We start from the raw sequence: 22469 nt of genomic DNA on the forward strand, positions 1-22469 counted from the left end.
AGGCACGGGCCCTGACCTGGAATCAAACCGACAACCTTTCAGTGCACAGGACAATGCCCAACCGAGCCACAACGGTCAGGGCTGTAGTCTTATTTTTATTTAACTCAACCTTCTAGAAAGTTTTTATATAAATCTAAATCTAATATTTTTCATTATTTTCCCTCTAAAAAAATTTATTTCAGAGAGAGTAATGGAGAGGGAGAGGGAAACATCGATGTGAGAGGGACTGGCTGCCTCCTACACAGCCCCCATTGGCGATCAAGCCCGAAACCCAGGCATTGCCCTGACTGGGAATCAAACCATGAACTCCTGGTTCATGGGTCAATGCTCAACCACTGAGCCACACTGGCTGGGCATCTAATATATATATATATATATTTAAATATATTTTATTGATATTTTACAGAGAGGAAGGGAGAGAGATAGAGAGTTAGAAACATCGATGAGAGAGAAACATTGATCAGCTGCCTCCTGCACATCTCCCACTGGGGATGTGCCTGCAACCCAGGGACATGCCCTTGACCGGAATCGAACCTGGGACCTTTCAGTCCGCAGGCCGACGCTCTATCCACTGAGCCAAACCGGTTTCGGCTAATATTTTTTAACTCACACAAAAAAAGGACACATTGGTTTGCAATTGTTAGTATACACAATGATATGAAGAAAAATAAACTTTTTATTGTTGTTAATTTTCACCCAAGGATAATTTCCCATTGATTTTTAGAGAGAGTGGAGGGAGAGGGAGAAACAGAGAGAGAGAAACATTGATGTGAGAGAGACACTACTGACTGGTTGCCTCCCGCACACGCCCTGACCAGGGCCGGGGATCAAGTCGACAACCGAGGTATGTGCCTTTGACAGGAATCGAACCCAGGACCCTTCAGTCCACAGCCAATGCTCTACCCACGGAACCAAACTGGCTAGAGCTTCCAATGATTTTTAGAGAGAGTGGAAGGAAGAGAGGGAGGAAGGGGAGAGAGAGATGGAGAAATATGATGTGAGAGAGACACATCGACTGATTGCCTCTGGAATTCACCCGACCTGGGCTGGGGATAGAAACTGTAACCCAGGTATGTACCTTTGACTGGGAATCAAACTCAAGATCCTTCAGCTCGAGGGCAGACTACTAACCACTGACACACACCGGCCAGTGTGAAAAATAGAGACTTTTTATATAAATTCCAATCCTGCAAATAGAGTTAACAGTTTATCTTAAAAAAATGTCACTCAAGTTTAATGTATTTTTATTTGTCCAATAAAAGTAATTTCACAATTAAAAATAAAATTTTAACTGCATTCAATTTGTTTTTTCCATTAAAGATAAAGGACTGCTAGATTCAAGTAAATGTGTAATTATGACAAACTGAAAGACTAAATCAAGTACATAAATAACATGTTAAAACATGAAAATTGTCTTTTTACCTTTTCTTTTCTAAACTGATAAAATAAAATCAGAAAAAAAACTGTAAATAAAACCTGTTTTCTTATTGTAATTTGTGATTTATTAATTTATAATGTTTGGTTTTAGTAATTTCTGTAAAGTGGTACTCCTTAAATAAGTTCCTAAAAATAATAATATTGAAGCCTTGAACATTACATTTAATATCTAAAAAAGTATACTAAAACTGTCATAATAAAAAGATTACAATAAACACTCTAAGAAAAGTGAAATTACTCATTATTCATTCTGTGCTATACTCTTTCCCCTCTACATCTTTAATACCAGTCACAAATTCTATTGTAAAGACTCACCTTTTCTAACCTAAATAGACTGAATCAACATTTCACCTCTACACTTCACTTACAGCATTCAATTCAGATGTCTCAACACCAAATTTAATAATTTATCAAAAAATTGTTTCAAGAATAAAATTTCTATTAATTACTCTATAACAAAGCAGAACCTCTACTAGAACAAAATGGGAAATAATATACCTGTGAATATATTCTTGTACACCTGTATTCCTGATAGTATTATTTCATAGTATAATCACAGCAAGTATACAAATTTTCCAATTTTGTGTGTAAATATTCAGTGAAATTTAACTGCATATAAAGTCAATATTAAACAAAAAAATCAAATAGCTTTATCATATGTTAAATGGCAATTCAGAATTTTATTTATAGTCTCAAGTAGTAAAAATTAAACCTAAAATAAAGTGTATTTTCAATGAACAGCCTGAATGAATATGTACTCTTGAAAAGTAATTATATTAGTGAGAAGAGAATCTATGAAAAGATTTTAAATGCTAGGATTGACTATATCATTATGCACAAACTCCAAGGACTTGAGTCCTGGTTGGAGAAAGAGAAAGGAAATCTTTCCTATATCCTGATCCATCCAGGATGAAACTAGTCATATTGTAAAGGGAAAAAAGTTATTTACTCCTCAGAAGACATGAAAATAATCTGTAAGAAAGATAAATGTCAGCCTTTTTAGTAGCAGGGGAAACTATTAGGGCTAAATATACTCTAGAACCATCTCCTTCACAATGCTTCTAGTGACCTTTCCAGGATAAATTTTTAAAAACACAATAAATGATAATGGTATCAATTGTTAGTGGGCAAAAACATTTTATTGCCTAAAACAAACCCAAGACTGAATGTAATACAGATCAGAAAATTTTTATTATTCAATATAATTAAAGTTGTAAAAAAAAAATTAGCCTTTTTCCTGTTTTCATATATTAGCACTCAATTTCTGAGGATTTCAAGACAATAAATGTAGAATTTTAAAAACAGTAATAATCTCTACTGTAGCAAATAGTATATTCTGTAGTTCATTACTCTTACTCCTTCAGTAAACATAGGGTTTTACTTTTTAAAAAAAATCCTCACCTGAGAATATGTTTATTGATTTTAGAGACAAAGAGAAAGAGAGAGAGAGAGAGAGAGAGAGAGAGAGAGAGAGAGAGAGAGAGAGAGAGAGTAAAAGAGAAAGAGAAAGAGGGAGAGATCAGTTGTCTCTGTTATGTGCCCCAAACGGGGACAGAACCCAAAACTTAGGTATGTACCCTGACCAGGATTGAACCTGCAACCTTTTTGGTGTACAGGACAATTTTCCAACTGGGCCAGGCAATAAACATAGGTTTTTAAATAAGATGAAAATAAAACTTTTTTCATAATCTTAAAATCTAGGTGAAACAAACATCCTTGTGGCCCAATAACTTGTAAAATGTAACCAGGTCACTCGACCAAGATACTAGTGTACCACTTTAACAATTTCTAGCAGCAAAACACCTGGAATAGCAATAAGTGTGTTCATTGGACTATAGAATAATTCCTATATAAGAAGTAATTTTAAAAAAGTATTCTATAGTTCAACTGCAGGCAAACATGAAAGATATCAAAGATCTTGTTTATCTCCACTTATTCCAGTGGAACCAGGTACAACTGGAACCTTACTAGTTTCAACAAAAACAGATTCAAAGGCAGCTTCCTGTTCATCCAAAGAATCAGCAGCTGTGGCTCCTTTAATTAGTGTTGTGTTGGTCAAAGGCTGTTGTTGCTTGGAAATTTTACTGGATTCCAGTGTTTTTCTACCTCTTCTTTTACCAAGGATTTTGACATAATTAGCAGGTATAAGTCCTGTTGTTTGACCATCAAGACTAGCCAGCAGCCAACCACGCACTCTGGGTTGCTGTTCTGATGAAAGAAAAGACAGCCTTGTAATTATAACATACTTTGGAGGTCCAGCAGAAAAGTAATAGTAAAATATTAAGGAAAAGCTGTGTTACAGTTATATAATAAAATATATAAACAAATAGCATATACACATATATTCAATATCAAATGATAGACTTAACAGTTCTAGATCCCTTCTTATAATTTATACATTTTATAATTACTAAACATTTTTCAACCTTGAAGAACAAAGTTTATATTAGTTTGTCCATTCATAGAGTAAGGAGATTCAGCTACCCCAAAAGCTGAGAACTAACATCAATGTCTTTCATATTTTAAATTGGAATTTGAGAAATGGATTTCTCAATCCTTCTCAATAGGGTAACTCAGGGGTAAGTATAGAAGATAAATGTATACCTTCACATAAGCCAGTTTTCTTTTTGTTTTTTTTTTATTAATCTTCACCTGAGGATATTTTTTCCTTTGACTTTTTAGAGAGAGTGGAAGAAGGAAAAGAGAGAGAGAGGGGCAGGAGGAGGGGAAGGGAGAGAGGGAGGGAAAGAGAGAAAAACATCAATGGGACAGAGGCACATCGATTGGTTGCCTCCTGCATGCACCCAGAGCAGGGTAGGGATCCAACCTGCAATTCTTCAGTTCGAGGGTGAATGCTCTAACCACTAAGAAATTCGGGCCAGGGCGGCCAGCTTTCTTTACATACCTTTGGCCAAAATATAAAATTCATTCTATGTGATTGTGATGAACAATCCTGAAGACAGTGAATGTTAATTTTAATCCAAAAATGAAGACCTCTGTTATCTCCAACCTTGACAAAAAGTTAAAAGCAATAACCTAACCTTCTGGCCCTTTAAATACAGTTCCTCATGTGACCCAACCATAAAATTATTTTTGTTGCTACTTCATAACTGTAATGTTGCTACTGTTATGAATCGTAATGTAAACATCTGATATGCAGGATGGTCTTAGGCGACCCCTGTGAAAGGGTTGTTCAACCACCAAAGGGGTTGCGACCTATAGGCTGAGAACCGCTGAGTCCTAAGCTTAAAGTAGGAAAGATTACTTAATATATTCAATTTTTAATTTTGGTATTCTTCCACCTATTTTATCCATGTCTTTAAAAAGCTGTTTAACACTAGAGTTTTAGTTCAACATTATAATTTAGACACAATATGACATTTTAGTGTTTAATATGCTATAAAAAAAGAAGAAACAAACTAACCATGTCTGTGACAGATTTTATTCTAAGTGCACAAACATACTTTACTTGAGCAATGGAAGAAACCAAAGAAGCAAAGCCAATGTGTTAAGAAACAATATTAGTAGAAGGCTAATCTGAGCGCTAACATTTTTCTGAATTATTATAATGTAATTGAAAGAAACCTTCTTTATTGTTTATTTAGATTAATTAAAACTATCTCTATTGATCTTATCTACATCAAGAAATCTTATAGCCCTAGCTGGTTTGGCTCAGTGGATAGAACATCAGCTTATGGACTGAAGTGTCCCTGGTTAGATTCCAGTAAAGGGCACATGCCTGGGTTGCAGGCTTGGTTCCCAGTAGGGGGTGTGCAGGAGGCAGCCTATCAACAATTAATTATTCTCTCTCATCACTGATGTTTCTATCTCCCTTTCTCACTGAAATCAATAAAAATATATTAAAAGCCCTAGCTGGTTTGGCTCAGTGGATAGAGCACTGGTCGCAACCCTAGGACTAAAGGGTTCCAGGTTCGATTCCAGCCAAGGGCACATACCTGGGTTGCAGGCTCAATCCCCTCCAGTAGGGAGTGTGCAGGAGGCAGTCAATCAATGATTCTCTCTCATCATTGATGTTTCTATCTCTCTAGCTCTCTCCCTTCCTCTATGAAATCAATAAAAATATATTTAAATTAAAAAATATATATTAAGAAAAAAGACATCTTATAAAGAACTCATTCTTTTGAAATTCAAAATAGTAAGATGTGATTTTCACTAGATGGAAAACATGAATATAATGGCTAGAGGTGAGAGTTTGTGTATGAGGGGATGTGGCAGAGATTTAGCAAACTGGATCTAAAATTTTAAATTATTTACATACTAGAGGCCTGGTGCACGAATTCATGCACGGGTGGGGTCCCTCGGCCTGGCTGGCAATCAGGGTGGGCCACTGGTGGTCTGTGAGGTCTGAAAGGTTGGCGACCGCTGGGCTAAAGTTCCCATTTAGTAGACCGCAGGGGAAACAGCCAAAGTGGTTCCAAAGTCAGATAAACCTAGGTTCATAGTCCAGCTCCACCACATCTTAGTTTTGTGATTCTGGACAATTTACTCAGAATTCTGAGTCTTAGTTTTCTCATGTCTAAAACAAGGACAAGGTAACAGTTGGCACTTTATAGCATTATTATTATAAGGGTTAAGTAAAACATGTAAAGTATAGTGCCTTGTACATAGTAAGTAGTATTCTATAAATGACAGAGGTTATTGTTATTACTAGTATCTTTACCAACAATGTGACTTTTTGTAGCAAACCTGAATCCTCATAAACATACAAAGAATTTTTTTGTAAATCAGCAAAAATTCTGATTTTCATTACTGGAGATAGCCAAAGAAAAAAGCCACTTTTTCTAGACCTGTTAAAAACTGCTGGTGACCTGGTCCAAATATTTCATGACAGTAATTCCTAAAATATTTATGTTGAAGTTTCTGAAGTAAGCACTATTCAATTAAAAAAAAAAAAAAAAAAGCAGTAACAGCCCCAGCATTCAAAGGAGGAAAGGGATACTTAAATGATGCTAGATAATTTCTTTGGTTTGTTATATTTATTACATTTAGCGTTTGCCTCATGTTTTTGTGTAGCAATTAAGAGTTTGGACTTCAAGCATTTTGGGTTTAGAAGAGATTATATAAACAAGCTCTTTCCTTATCTCAGTTAAATATTATTAAAACCACTATTTGGGCCATTTCTCCCCCACCACCCAGATTTGAAAGTTCAAAATAGACATGAAAAGTGAAATCCTAGTAATTACTTCTGAGTTAACTAATAATAACCAATATTTTGTTGCAGTTTTTAATACATTTACAAATTCAAAAAATTCACAGATAATTTCAATTTATTCATGTTTTGTTACCTTTGAGAGCTAAGTTGAGCATATCACCAGCACGGAAAGAAATTTCTTCTTCAGATAGGGCAGCAAAATCATATTCTGCTCTAGCAACTACATGGTCATCCTCACCACTTGCCCAGTTGGTGTTGTCTATAAACCAAATTAAGAATTAAAATTAGGTTAGTAAAACTTACAAACAAAAGATGAAGATATTTGACTGGCTCTGGTTTGCAAGTTGCATAAATTTGTCAAGAAAAGTTACCCCTTAAATTCTATAATTAACATGATGTAAAGTCAACAGTATGTTCACTAGACTACCTATTATGAGCTTTTCCCTTTTCTTCAAGCTCAAAATTCTAGCTCCCTTACTTTAGGCCAAGGGTTAGCAAACTTTTTCTATAAAGGGCCAGACAGTAAGTAAATATTTTAGACTTTGCAGGTCATGAGGGGAATTGAAGATATTGTACTTATTTAATGAAAGAAAAAACTTTTCCATAAATTTTTTGGCAAAACTCAAAATGTAATAAAAATTGAGTTATTTTTTTTATAATATAGGTCTTCTACTGAGAAGAATGGGATTTTGGGGGTGGGAGGGATATTTTGGGGTTTAACTGTAGTGCTTCCTATCATATCAAGTGCAAATGTTCATCTGTTAATGTTCATACATAAAAAGATCTGAGGTATTTCATCTTTGAAAATATTTTTTTCATACAGACAGGTACTGACAAATCCTGATATTAATTCACTGAACTTGCGGTTTTAATTGAGTATATCCATCTATAAGTAGACAAAGAGTAGAATTCTGTTAAATTCTTCTTTTGTATTAATGTATGTATGTCATGCCATTACATTAGAGATTAATTCACTTCCAAATGAAAATCATTTAGGTGGAAACTTGATATGGACATTCCCTTTGCACTTCCATGGAGATCCCAAAACACTGTATTCTTCCCTCCTTCATCTCTGGCTACTCAGACTTTGCTTCTTTCCCACTGGCTTCCTTGCTGTTCACATGACATGCCAGGCACACTACCACTTACATACCTTTGTTATTCCCTACACCTCAAATAGCTGCAGGCCTTAATCTCTCACCTCCTTAAGGGAAACTTCCTGACTGGGGTAGCACTGTGACCCCACTTCCTAAGCCTGGTTCTGCATCACTCTTATTTCTCTTCCTATGGCACAATCCCCCCGACTTTCACAGGTGACCCATGAACAATGCAGGGGTTAGGAGAGCTGACCCCCGTGCAGTTCAAAGTCCATGTATATCTTTGACTCTATAATCCGTCCCTTGTATCTGCGGATTTGACTAACAATAAATGAAAAGCAGTATTTTTCATCAGTGGTTGGGAATGAGAAAATACTGTTTTCGATCCTTGGCTGGTTGAATCCATGGATTCGAATCCCGAAGATACAAAGGGCTGATTGTATTTATTGAAAAAAAATCAGCATATAAGTAGACCCCGAAGTTCAAACACTTGAGACAGACCGATCTCTTTAGAACACTGTGTATAAGTTTGCTTAAAAAACCATACACACACAAAAACACATCCTTTCCTTACTAAATGAAGATTAAGAGCTTCCATTATTAGCCTTCAACCTTATTATCCTTTCATTCTATGCAATAGGACAGCTGCTGAATATCATATTCCCTATGTACTTTTGTTCAAGCTGACAGTCTTTTTTTCTTTATTGTTGAAAGTATTACATGTCCCCTATTCCCTCGAATTGACCCCCTCCAACCTGCTCTTGACCCCATCCCAGGCCTTCAGCACCCTATTGTCTGTGGCCTGGGCCATGCATATATGCATACAAGGTCTTTGGTTGATGACCTTCCTCCCACTCACCCTCCCCTGCCTTCCCTCTGAGATTCTGCACTCTGTTCCATGCTTCCATATCTCTGGATCCACTCTTGTTCATCAGTTTTTGTTCCTTAGATTCCACATGAGTGCGATCATGTGATACTTGTCTTTCTCTTTTTTTCATTTAACATGGTACTCTCCAAGTCCCTCCTGCTGTCTCAAAGGGTAAAATATTCTTCTTTTTTACTGCTGCGATCGTATTCCATTGTATAGATGTACCACAGCTTTTTTATTCATTCATCTACTGACGGGCACTTGGGCTGTTTCCAGATCTTAGCTATGGTAAATTGTGCTGCTATGAACATAGGGATGCATACATTCTTTCTGATTGGTGCTTCGGGTATCTTAGGATATATTCCTAGAAGTGGGATCACTGGGTCAAATGACAGATCCATATTTAATTTTTTGAAGAAACTCCATACTGTTTTCCATGACGATTACACCAGTCTGCATTCCCACTAGCAGTGTACTAGGGTTCCCTTTTCTCCACATCCTCGCCAGCACTTTCATTTGTTGATTTGTTGATGGTAGCCATTCTGACAGGTGAGGTGATACCTCAGTGATGTTTAATTTGCATCTCTCTAATATTCAGTGGGTTTGAGCATTTTTTCATATGTCTCTTGGCCATCTGGTATGTCCAAGATTCATATGAAAAATGTCTCTTGGTATGTCCTCTTTGGAGAAGTGTCTATTTAGGTCCTTTGCCCATTTTAAAAATTAGATTGTCTTCCTTTTGTTAAGTTGTATGAGTTCCTTATATATTTTGGATATTAACCCTTTATCAGATATATCATTGCCAAATATGTTCTCCCATACAGTGGGCTCTTTTTTCATTTTGTTGAAAGTTTCTTTTGCTGTGCAGAAGCCTTTTATTTTGATGTAATCCCATTTGTTTATTTTCTCCCTAGTTTTCTTTGCCTTAGGAGATGTATCTATAAATAGACTGCTACAAGAGATGTCTAAGATTTTGCTGCCTATAGTTTCTTCTAGGATTTTTATGGTTTCACGACTTATATTTAAGCCTTTTACCCATTTTAAGTTTATTCTTGTGTATGATGTAAGTTGGTGGTCTAGTTTAATTTTTTTGCATGTTATCTGTCTAATTTTCTCAACACCATTTATTGAAGAGACTGTTGACTCCAATGTATGCTCTTGCCTCCTTTGTCAAATATTGAGCGTAATGGCTTGGGTCAATTTCTGGGTTCTCTGTTCTGTTCCATGTATATATGTGCCTTTCACAGTCTGTTTTTCCCTACCTAACTGATGAAATGTTACCTGTCCTTCAAAAATCTAACTTAAATGCTACTTCTGGGATACTAAGAGCTGCCCCCAAAAAACTAGCTTTGCTTTTCTAAATTGAGATAGCACTCGGTACCAGTTGGTGGAGAAGGAACTAAACAAACAGGCCTGGTTTTGTTTCTAGTCCTACTTTATTAAAGATGTGATCTTGGGCAAGTGACTTCTTTGAACTTTAGTTTTGTCCCTTGTAAAATGAAGGTAATTCCTATCTCTTAGGGTTATTGTAAAAATTAAGTGAGATAAAATATACAAAATACTTAGTAGTGTCTTTTATATAAAAAAGGCTCAATAAATCCTATATTTCCCCAACTGTCCTTATTCCTTACCACACTCTTTCTGCCTCATCACAATTACCTGTATATGTGTCTTACTCATCTCCCTGCCAATTGACTTTTAGAAAAAAGGTAATTATGTTCTATGTATACCCCATAGCATCAAATTCAGCACCTTGTAAATAGTAGTTAGGTAATGTATACTGTTATACTGAGGGAATAATGAATAAATCAACAAGCCATTTTTGCTATATATTTCTTTTCCAGTTCTGAACCAAAAATATAACTGGATCAAAAATATTAAATACAAATAAATATAAAGAATGTTAATGTAACAAATCTATTCTTGAAATTTGAGATTGTTATGTGGTTTCAGAACCTGTTCTGTTACTCTTACCTGTTATTTCATCACTGTGGGTAGATAGCAGTTTCCAGATGAGGTAAGGACCACCAAGGATAACAGCAAAGAACAAGAATATTGGCCAAGATTTTGCCGAGTTAGCCGCTCTGTCATCAGCACCAAGGCAAGCCACAGTTCTTTCACTTTCTGCCCATAGGTCCTCATTCTCGGAGCCTCTTCTTAAACCTATCATCTGTTGTAACCGTCTATAAAGATACCTTATAGTCCTAACTAATGCAAAAGCTGAAAAAACCTTTGTGAAGTGTATTTTTAATCGGGAAAAATGATTCGCTACATCCAATACAGCCCTAAAACTGTTATACACAGCTGAAAAGGTAGCATCCATCATCATACTGACAGAGGCAAATGCATGTACAATACTTTCGATGGACTGAAATGCACCTCTGCTGCTTTCTTCAGCTTGCTGAACAAATCTACTAGGCGGAAGATCATCTACACGGAGGCGGTTATAGTTTAACCCATTATATCCATAACTATAAGGGCTATAGCTTCCATAAAACGAATTTCCATAGGCACCATATCCTGAAGAAAATGAGCTGTAAGCAGGTCTGAAAGTGTTCACACTGCTACTTCCAGTCTGGTGTGACGGCCTTGGAAGAATAGGTGGGGGTACTCTGGTAAGTGCTGGTTGTCCAGGTCTTGTCAATAAAGTAGGACCCAAATCAGCAGATCTAAAACAAACAAATAAAATTCAAAATAGTAACTTAAACACAAGAGGTTCAATTCAAATGAATTATTAAACACCTCCGATATCTAGTGTTATGAGATTCTACTGAAGATATGTTAAGAGTAAGGAATAGTCTCTAATATCCAGTTGCTTAGAATTTCAGTGTTAAGACAAAATGCATAAAGTAAAATACCCGAATAACTCTTATTTTCTTGTTTACTTATGCTACCATTATTTGTACTATCTTCAATCTGTACTTTCTTTTTAAGACTCTTGTCCATTTTCTCAGGGTTGGTTGTTAGATACTGTCCATACTTGTACCTAAATGACACTATCAAAATTACTACAGTTTTATAATAGTTTTTAATGTCCAATAAAACAAGTCCTCCCATAATGTTCTTCATATTCAAGAGTGTCTTGGCTCACCCTGGCCGGTATGGTTAGTTGATTAGAGTGTCGTCCCATGCACTGAAGGGTGGAGGGTTCAATCCCTGGTCGGAGTATGTATGGGAGGCAACCAATCAAGTTTCTCACATCTATGTTTCTTTCTCTCTGACCCTCTCCCTTCCTCTCTCTCTAGAAAAGTGGTTCTCAACCTTCCTAATGCCACGACCCTTTAATACAGTTCCTCATGTTGTGGTGACCCCCAACTTCATTGTTACAAATTGAACATAATTAAAGCATAGTGATTAATCACAAAAACAGTATGTAATTATATATGTGTTTTCCGATGGTCTTAGGTGACCCCTGTGAAAGGGTTGTTCGACCCCCAAAGGGGTCGCGACCCACAGGTTGAAAATCGCTGCTCTAGAATCAATGAAAAACATATCCTCCGGTGAGGATTAAAAAAAAAAAAAAAAAGTGAGTCTTGACTATTTAATCCTTTTAATTTCCCTGTATACTTTAGAATCAGAAGTTGAAGTTCTGTATCCCACTCTCCCTATCCAAAACCATACATTTTTTTTTAAAATATATTTTATTGATTTTTTACAGAGAGGAAGGGAGAGAGATAGAGAGTTAGAAACATCGATGAGAGAGAAACATCGATCAGCTGCCTCCTGCACATCTCCCACCGGGGATATGCCCGCAACCAAGGTACATGCCCTTGACCGGAATCGAACCCGGGACCCCTCAGTCCGCAGGCTGACGCTCTATCCACTGAGCCAAACCGGTTTCGGCCATACATTTTATTTTAAGTTAAATCTTTATTGTTCAGATTATTATAGTTGTTCCTCTCCCCCCCCCCATAGCTCCCCTCCACCCTGTTCCCACCCCACCCTCTGCCCTTACCCCCCCCCCACTGTCCTCATCCATAGGTGCACAATTTTTGTCCAGTCTCTTCCCGCACCCCCCTCTTCCCCCCCCACCAAGAATAGTCAATCCGCTCCCTTTCTATGCCCCTGATTCTATTATATTCACCCGTTTATTCTGTTCATCAGATTATTTATTCACTTGATTTTTAGATTCACTTGTTGATAGATGTGTATTTGTTGTTCATAATTTGTATCTTTAACTTTTTCTTCTTCTTCCTCTTCTTAAAGGATACCTTTCAGCATTTCATATAATACTGGTTTAGTGGTGATGAACTCCTTTAGCTTTTTCTTATCTGTGAAGCTCTTTATCTGACCTTCAATCCTGAATGATAGCTTTGCTGGGTAAAGTAATCTTGGTTGTAGGTTCTTGGTATTCATCACTTTGAATATTTCTTGCCATTCCCTTCTGGCCTGCATAGTTTCTGTTGAAAAATCAGCTGACAGTCGTATGAGTACCCCCTTGTAGGTAACTAACTGCTTTTCTCTTGCTGCTTTTAAGATTCTCTCTTTGTCTTTTGCTTTTGGCATTTTAATTATGATGTGTCTTGGTGTGGTCCTCTTTGGATTCCTTTTGTTTGGGGTTCTCTGCGCTTCCTGGACTTGTAAGTCTATTTCTTTCACCAGGTAGGGGAAGTTTTCTGTCATTATTTCTTCAAATAGGTTTTCAATATCTTGCTCTCTCTCATCTTCTGGCACCCCCCTAATTTGGATATTGGTACGCTTGAAGTTGTCCCAGAGGCTCCTTAAACTATCTTCATGTTTTTGGATTCTTTTTTCTTTTTGTTTTTCCGGTTGGTTGTTGCTTCTTCGTATTTCAAATCTTTGACTTGATTCTTGCGATCCTCGTCTGCTGTTGAATCTCTGTATAATATTCTTTATTTCAGTCAGTGTATGCTTAATTTCTAGTTGGTCCTTTTTCATAAACTCGAGGGTCTCACTAAATTTATTGGCGGTTTCTAGAAAATTCTTGAAAAACCTTATAACCGTGGTTTTGAACTCTATATCCAGTAGTTTGCTTTCCTCCATTTCTGTCATTTGTGACCTGTTTCTTTGTCTCCGCATTTTTTATGCTTCCCTGTGTTGATAGAGTGGTTTTGTGTGCTAGGTGTCCTATAGGGCCCACTAGCTCAGCCTCCCCAATTACCTGAGGTGGACACTCTTGGTGCACCCCTTTGTGGGCTTTGTGCACAGTCTTGTTGTAGTTAAGCCTTGATTGTTGTAGGTATCACTGGGAGGAATTGACCTCCAGGCCAATTGGCTGTGAGAATCAGCTGTGTCTACGGTGGGAGAACTTCTTTGCTGGAGACACCCTTATGGGACAAGACTTGCTTCAGTGGGGCTTTGGTACTCACTGAGTCTGCTCCCTGAGTGTGTCCCTTATGGATCTGAGGAGTTGTAATCTGGATGGTCCCACTCTGACCACTGGGTACACTGGCTCTTGGATCTCTAAGGAGGTGCTAATTTAGCCTCTGCCTGAGGCTACTCAGCAGGAGCTACGGAGAGATCTGCAGATTCCTCTTCTTTGTTTGAGGTTTGGAGGTGCCCAGATGAGGCCCAGCTGTGAAGAAATGCAAGCTGCTGTGGGGCCTTGGGCCTTCTTTTGGAAGTTCTGGGTCTCTCTGACCCAGCTGCAGTTTGTTAGGTAATTTTCAGATTGCAAAGGGCCAGGCCTTTCATATGCAAAAGCCTCTGTGCACAGCTTGGGTGGGGCAGGGTCTCAGGGGATCAACAGGGCGGAGCAAGCAGCTATGGCTGCTCCTCAGTCTTACCCTAAGAGGCCCTGTGTCTCAGTGTCCTGGTAATCGCTGCAAGCACCTCTGAGAGCAAGCCGCCCTCGAGTTCTGATTGATGCCAGACAGTCCAGTTTCTCCCCTTATGAGTCTGGGTCCCCAGAGACTCGCCCGGAACTGGAGTTCAGAGCAGTCGGGAGCTTGATACTCCCTCCCGATTGAAAAAGACAACTGTGTCCTCAGTTGCCAGCCCTTTCCACGTGTGCCTCCGTACCTCTGCACTTTACTTCTGTACCTCCTGAGTCTCAGTGTGCTTTTCTCTTTCCTTCTAGCTGTAGAATTTCCACTCAGCCAGCCTTCCTGGGGTTCTGGATGATGTCCGTTTTGTCTTTTAGTTGTATTTTATGAAGTGGTTGTGCACGGCAGCAATTTCTGGTTTACCTATGCCGCCATCTTGGTTTCTCATCACTCCTGATTTGTTTTGCCAGTATTTTATTGAAGATATTTTTGTATCTTCTTTCATAACAGAATGCCCTAATTTGTTTTTGTCAAGTTTCGGTATCAAGGTTAAACTGGCCTCTTATAAAGAATTGAGGAATATTTCCTTCTTTTCTATAATAGTTTGTATATTTATTTCTTCTTTAAAAATTTGTAAAATTTCGGGAGAACCAAGATGGCGGCATAGGTTAACGCCGGAGATTGCTGCCTTGAACAACTACTTCAAAAGTGAAACTAAAAGACGGAACGGACATCACCCAGAACCACAGGAACGCTGGCTGAGTGGAAGTCCTACAACTAGGAGGAAAGAGAAACGCATACAGACACTTCAGCGCAGTGCTGAAGTCAAATTCTGAGGTGCAGAGTGCGCGGAGCGGGCTGGCGGCGGAGGGCGCGGTTGGCGTTTTCAATCGGGAGGGAGTTGCAGACTCGGAGCTCCAGATACGGGCGAGTCTTTAGGGACCCAGACTCAAACGGGAGAAGCGGGACTGTCTGGCTTCGGTCAGAGCGAGTGCAGCTTTCTCTCCGAGGTTTGCAGCGGGTGCTGGGACTCAGAGAGGCAGAGCCCCTGGGGACAGGACTGAGAGGCGCCATAACTGCTCTCTCCGGCCCACCCTGTTGATCCTGTGCGACCCGCCCCGCCCAAGCCCTGCACAGAGGCATTTGCCGGATAGCCTCAGGCAAAGGCTAGATTAGCACCTCCCTAGAGGACAGAAGTTCTCTCACTGCAGACACAGCTGATTCTCACAGCCACTTGGCCTGGAGGTCAAACCCTCCCTGGTATTAGCTACAACAATCAAGGTTTAACTACAAGACTGCGTACAAAGACCACTAGGGGGTGCACCAAGAAAGCATAACAAAATGCGGAGACAAAGAAACAGGACAAAATTGTCAATGGAAGATATAGAGTTCAGAACCACACTTTTAAGGTCTCTCAAGAACTGTCTAGAAGCCGCCGATAAACTTAATGAGATCTACAAGAAAACTAATGAGACCCTCGATGTTATGTTGGGGAACCAACTAGAAATTAAGCATACACGGACTGAAATAACGAATATTATACAGACTCCCGACAGCAGACCAGAGGAGCACAAGAATCAAGTCAATGATTTGAAATGTGAGGAAGCAAAAAACACCCAACCGGAGGGGCGGAATGAAAAAAGAATCCAAAAATGCGAGGAGAGTGTAAGGAGCCTCTGGGACAGCTTCAAGCGTACCAACATCAGAATTATAGGGGTGCCAGAAGATGAGAGAGAGCAAGATATTGAAAACCTATTTGAAGAAATAATGACAGAAAACTTCCCCCACCTGGTGAAAGAAATGGACTTACAGGTCCAAGAAGCGCGGAGAACCCCAAACAAAAGGAATCCAAAGAGGACCACACCAAGACACATCATAATTAAAATGCCAAAAGCTAAAGACAAAGAGAGAATCTTAAAAGCAGCAAGAGAAAAGCAGTTAGTTACCTACAAGGGGGTACTCATACGACTGTCAGCTGATTTTTCAACAGAAACTATGCAGGCCAGAAGGGAATGGCAAGAAATATTCAAAGTGATGAATACCAAGAACCTACAACCAAGATTACTTTACCCAGCAAAGCTATCATTCAGGATTGAAGGTCAGATAAAGAGCTTCACAGATAAGAAAAAGCTAAAGGAGTTCATCACCACTAAACCAGTATTATAAGAAATGCTGAAAGGTATCCTTTAAGAAGAGGAAGAGGAAGAAAAAGGTAAAGATACAAATTATGAACAACAAATATGCATCTATCAACAAGTGAATCAAAGAATCAAGTGAATAAATAATCTGATGAACAGAATGAACTGGTGATTATAATAGAATCAGGGACATAGAAAGGGAATGGACTGACTATTCTTGGGGGGGAAAGGGGTGTGGGAGATGCGGGAAGTGACTGGACAAAAATTGTGCACCTATGGATGAGGACAGTGGGTGGGGAGTGAGGGCGGAGGGTGGGGTGGGAACTGGGAGGAGGGGAGTTATGGGGGGGGAAAAAGAGGAACAAATGTAATAATCTGAACAATAAAGATTTAATTTAAAAAAAAAATTTGTAAAATTTGCCCTAACTGGTTTGGCTCAGTGGATTGAGCATCGGCCTATGGACTGAAACGTCCCAGGTTTGATTCCAGTCAAGGGCATGTACCTTGGTTGCGGGCACATCCCCAGTAGGAGGTGTGCAGGAGGCAGCTGATTGATGTTTCTCTCTCATCGATGTTTCAAAACTCTATCCCTCTCCTTTCCGCTCTGTAAAAAAAATCAATAAAATATATTTTTAAAAAAATTTGTAAAATTTACCAGTAAATTCATATGAGCCTGCCTAGAATTCTCTTAGTAAGAAGGATTTTAATTATGAATTCTATTTCTTTAACAGTATGCTATTAAAGTATGTTCTGTGGACCAGTGCTAGTTTATGAACCATTTGTACCAATCTATTAAAAGTACAGAAAATGAGGTTAAGTGTTTAAGTAATTTGACACTGCTATGATATTTTTACTGTAATTTACAAATGTACTGGCATTAACAGAAATATTTTGAGAAGCACTGCTGTAATAAGGGTGTCCCCCCAAAAGTATACACACTTTAACAGCTAGTTGATAGCTCAATTTTGAAAATTTATTTTAATAAACACTGCTTTTATAATTATTCAAAGTGTGTGTATGCATTTTTTGGGATACCCTAGACTTACAGGACTGTTCATTTATTTTCTATTTGTAAATTACACCTTACTTCATCCCCTAAATCTCTTCCCTTCCTTTCTGTATGTTCTGTCCTTTTGTCACTTTGTGCTTTATTCTGGATATTTTCTTCCCCAATCATCCTGTAGCCACTGCTATTCAAAAGGCTAATCTACCAGATAAGGAGCTTGCACCATAATGTAAATCAGCACATCCCTTCTTCACAGATAAAGTTTTGCTATCAAGAAAATACCAGTTTGACAAAATAGTGTGCTCAGTGTCATTTTTTTAAACAAAAATTAAATTAAGGTTTACACATTGTAGTTGGTTGTCTCCTTCTCTCTTCTAAACTAGAACAACCCCTTTTTAAAAAATGTCCTTGAGCCCTAACCTGTTTGGCTCAGTGGATAGAGCGTCGGCCTGCGGACTCAAGGGTCCCAGGTTCGATTCCAGTCAAGGGCATGTACCTTGGTTGCGGGCACATCCCCAGTAGGGAGTGTGCAGGAGGCAGCTGATCGATGTTTCTCTCTCATCGATGTTTCTAACTCTCTATCCCTCTCCCTTCCTCTCTGCAAAAAATCAAATATATATATATATATATACACACACAAAATGTCCTTGACTTTTTGAAGAGTCCAGCCAGTTTTGTTCTAGAATGCCCCACATTCTAGATGTTTTCTCCAAAAATGTTGTTTAAGTATACCTCTATCCTCTATATTTCCAGTTAAACTAAAGACTGCTTCTAAATGTTTGATTAGAATTAGTGAAGCCCAGCTGGTGTGGCTCAATGGTTCAGCATCGACCTATGAACTAGGAAGTCATGGTTCGATTCCTGGTCAGGGCACATGCCTGGGTTGCAGGCTCAATCCCTAGTGTGGGGCATGAAGGAGGCAGCCAATCAGTGATTCTCTCTCATCATTGATGTTCCTATCTCTCTCTCCCTCTCTGAAATCAATAAATACATATAAAAGAATCTTAACATTTTTGCCAAGAAAATTTATGGGTAATATTGTTTACTTTATATATCATAAAAAAATGGAATAAAACTTTAAAAAAGGTCAGCAGACTGCCAAATAGTATAGTATATTCAGGTTTTGATAAAGCAGCTAGCTCTAAAGTAGAAGCAATCTATACTAATAAAAGGGTAATATGCTAATTAGACCGGGAGACCTTCCGGACAAAGCCATGGTGCTGGGGCCGAGACAGAGGCAGGTTAGGGGCAATCAGAACCACACATTTAGGAAAACTTGATGACATAGATGGCTTTATAAACTAATATGGAATAGATGAGTATATGGTACTCGGACAACCAGTAATCCACATGGAAAGAAATTAGATTCCCTATTTCACAATGATTTTGTACAACAAACTCAGTACCAAGTGGATTATACATACATGTGAAAAGAACATTTAAAAGAAAAATTTTCCTGATTTGAAGAGAAAGAATTTCTTAACCAAGACACAAAAAGCACAAAGAATATGAACATATTGGCTATATTAAAATTAAAAGTACCTGTAAAACATAAATGAACATGAATATAAAGAAGATAAGCCATAGACTGAAAGATATTAAAAACAAAGAAAACAGAATTAGTATGAACAATAAATTACTACTACAAATTAATAAACAAAGATAAAGCCAAAAGAAAAGTGGGCAAAAAGAAAATCAACAGAAAAAACTCAAATGGTGAATAAGCTTTCAAAAAAATGCTCAATCTTATGACTAATCAGAGAAATATAAAGGTGAAATAGCATTTCACATCCATTAGACTGGCAAATATAGCACTAAAAAAAATAACATTGAGAGGGACTAAATTTGCTACCCCAAAATAAGCCTATTGGGATATTGATTTTAAGCTGGTAATTAAGGACTAAAGACAGAAAGAAACACTGACCTTCCCCTAATTGGCTAAAAAGAATTTTGATAGAGCATCTGCCCCAGGAAGGGAGATATCATCATAGATACTTGGAGTTTAATATAAACTACTGTGTGTGACAGCCACGAAGGAACCTAGCAAGACCCATTTATTCAAAGTCCTCTCAGTATCCTATTGTTAAAGATGGCCCAGTAAACATTTATTTACCAAACATCTGCTTTTCCATCTCCATGTGAATTGCTTTCCTGCCCTTTAAAGTCCCAAACGCCCCCCCCCCCCACTTTTCCTTAGTCTAAAATGGCATATAAACTGCCCAATGTTTCTTTGTGTGTCATATTCTTATGGCACACCCACATGCATATCTGTAATAAATTTTGTACATTTTCTGCTATTAATGTCTCTGTTAATTGGTTCATTAGCCCAGCTAGAACTTAAAAAGGTCAGAAGTTATTTTTTACAGCCCCACAGTATCAAGTGCTGGAAAGATTGTAGAAAAACAGAATACCTTGCTAGTGAAAGGAAAAACTAATATATAACCACTTTGGGGAACAACTTGGCAATAGTACTTGAAGATAAACACTCTTCCAAGCAATTCCACTTACAGTAACACATTAGAAAACCCATTGGAAATGTGGAAAAGGAGAAAGGCACAAGAATGTTCATTGCAGCAGTTTTTAATATGTACCAACTAATACTTTAAAATCTACAACAGAGCATATAAAGTTTGTTTTTATATAACAGACTATCCTACAGCAATTAAAATAAGCTACAGCTATATGTATGAACAAGATAAACTAAAAATAAATATTTATATATAATACTAGAGGCCCGGTGCACGAATTCATGCACCAGTGGGGTCCCTCGGCCTGGCCTGCGGGATTGGGCCAAAACCAACTCTCTGACATGCCCGGAGGGGTCCCGTACTGCAGACTGCGAGAGGGTGCAGGCCAGGAAGAGGGACCCCACTGGTGCACGATCAGGGCCAGGGAGGGATGTGGAGGTTGGCCAGCCAGGGAGGGACTGCGGTAGGGCTCCAGGGTATGTTCAGTCTATCTCACTGAGTCCCAATTACCCCAGCAGCAAACTAACCTACCGGTCAGAGTGTCTGACCCCTAGTGGTCAGTGCTGTCATAGCGAGTGGTTGAGTGGCCTTAGCATTTCATTAGCATATTATGCTTAGATTGACAGCCAACTGGACACTTAGCATATTAGGCTTTTATTATATAGGATTAACTGGAAACACATTTTGCAAAATGATAGTTTGAAAAAATATATATACATTGCCCTGACCCGTTTGGCTTAGTGGATAGAGCGTCGGCCTGCGGACTCAAGGGTCCCAGGTTCGATTCCGGTCAGGGGCATGTACCTTGGTTGCGGGCACATCCCCAGTGGGGAGTGTGCAGGAGGCACCTGATCGATGTTTCTCTCTCATCGATATTTCTAGCTCTGTCCCTCTACCTTCCTCTCTGTAAAAAATCAATAAAATATATCTAAAAAAAAAAAAAAATATATATATATATATATATACACACACACACACACACAAAGCTAAGTAGTGAAATATAGATAAAGTATAAAAGCTATTGGGTACACTACATACCAAATAGGGACAGTAGTTACTGCAGGAAACAGAATGGGAGGGTTTATCTGTGTCTCTAATTTTAATTTTTTTTAAGAATCGGAGACAAATCTGGCAAAATATTATTTTTGAAAGCCGGGAGGGAATGCATACACACGTATTCACTATCTTACTCTCCACAGGTCTCTACATATTTAAAATAATTCACAATGAAAACAGAGTGGGAAATGGTTAATTTTACATAAACAGAACTTTAACAGATGCAAGAATAAAACCTCTCTGTTCCAAAAAAGCAGTCCACATTTTTAGTAAGTCAAATCACTCATGAAAAAGGTAGTAGAAAGTGTCACCCCAGCTTAACAGCATAATTAAAGCTTATTACTTGTTAAGTAGCTATCATTAAGTAGCTGTTGTGTTCAAGCACCATATCGTTTAAATAAATTATTACAAGAGTTTAGAGCACAGGGGAAATACTTTCCGGTACGTCGGGGATTTTTATGTATTAGGTTATGTGACATTCCAGTTTCATCATCGGGACTAGGACGTCCAAATCCACAAACATAGAAGGCTGTGTAACTCTCTCTCTCATACTATTTTAACCTTTTCTGGGTTGTAAATCCATTCAACAAATGGATTAAAACATTAAATTAAAACAACAACAACAAAAACCACAGGCCTTAGAAAAACCACACACTATTTTGCGCATAAAGACCATCCATAGGCCTTAGAACTCCCGCTGTCAAGTCGCTCCTCCAAATCTCTGCACGATCCACTGCACAGCGATTCCGGAAACAATGCCAAGTGTGTAACAAGCTGAGGTCCCGGTTGCGTCAAAGGGACCTTTTGGGCTTCCTCCAACGACCCGGGAGGCCGTTCAGAGCTGGAGAGGCTCTGCTCCCCTTCCGGCCGGGCTGGGCGGCCGTCACCCTCACCCGCTACGACCAAGTCCACCGTTGACCAGGGGCCCAGCGGGCGCCACGGTGTCCCGCAAACAGAAACGGGCAGGAAGCCTCCCCCTTTACTCCAAGCCCCAGGACCCAGAAGAGCAGCTCCCTGGAGGCCGTCCCGCCAACAGTCCACGGGTCAGAAACTGCGGTCAGACAACAAAGCTGTCCCAGGACCCCCGCCCCGACCCCCCTTCAAGGCTTGGGGCAGGGGGTGAGGGGGAGGGGAACCTCGCCCGCACAACGGCCCCAACCGCCTCCGGACAAGGCCCCGCTCCGGTCCACCACACTCGCGGCCTGAAGTATCCCACACTCACTGGAAAGCGGGGCCGGGGCCAGGACCCGGCCCGGCCCCCGGAATCCGGCGGGTCTCCCAGGGCTTCGGGGGAGGCGGCGGCTGGGACGCCATCTCCTCCGCCTGCGCTGCGCTGCGCTGCGCTCCGAGGCGGCTGAGCGCTGGGACTCCCGGCCCCGGCGCACCCACAGCTCGCGCACCAGGCATGACGGGCAGAGCGCCGAGCCATCCACCCCGTCCACCCGTGCGGCCAGCACGTGGCGTGTGGGGCTTTGCCAGCTGGAACAGGAAAATAGGAGG

At 39.4% G+C, this 22469-nt stretch overlaps 1 protein-coding gene across 1 annotated transcript; it reads right to left on the reverse strand.

Moving 5' to 3' along the window:
• Positions 1-1227: 1227 nt before the first annotated feature.
• Positions 1228-22391, reverse strand: PEX13 (peroxisomal biogenesis factor 13). The gene is made up of 4 exons (XM_036334464.1): positions 22192-22391; positions 10550-11244; positions 6744-6869; positions 1228-3645 (listed from the first exon to the last, which is right to left on the reverse strand). The coding sequence occupies exons 1-4, from the start codon at positions 22374-22376 to the stop codon at positions 3347-3349; spliced, it is 1305 nt and encodes a 434-aa protein (XP_036190357.1). The 5' UTR covers positions 22377-22391; the 3' UTR covers positions 1228-3346.
• Positions 22392-22469: the final 78 nt, after the last annotated feature.

This window comes from Myotis myotis, unplaced genomic scaffold, assembly GCF_014108235.1.
Source record: "Myotis myotis isolate mMyoMyo1 unplaced genomic scaffold, mMyoMyo1.p scaffold_m19_p_14, whole genome shotgun sequence".
Classification (NCBI taxonomy): domain Eukaryota; kingdom Metazoa; phylum Chordata; class Mammalia; order Chiroptera; family Vespertilionidae; genus Myotis; species Myotis myotis.

Excerpts from the sequence above, each read along its gene's own strand:
- PEX13 (XM_036334464.1), bottom strand. The coding sequence starts at position 22,376 with ATGCCTGGTGCGCGAGCTGTGGGTGCGCCGGGGCCGGGAGTCCCAGCG. Across the intron at positions 11,245-22,191 it reads GGCCCCGGCCCCGCTTTCCA|ATCTGCTGATTTGGGTCCTA; the intron begins GTGAGTGTGGGA and ends TGTTTGTTTTAG. Across the intron at positions 3,646-6,743 it reads GCTCAACTTAGCTCTCAAAG|AACAGCAACCCAGAGTGCGT; the intron begins GTAACAAAACAT and ends TTCTTTCATCAG.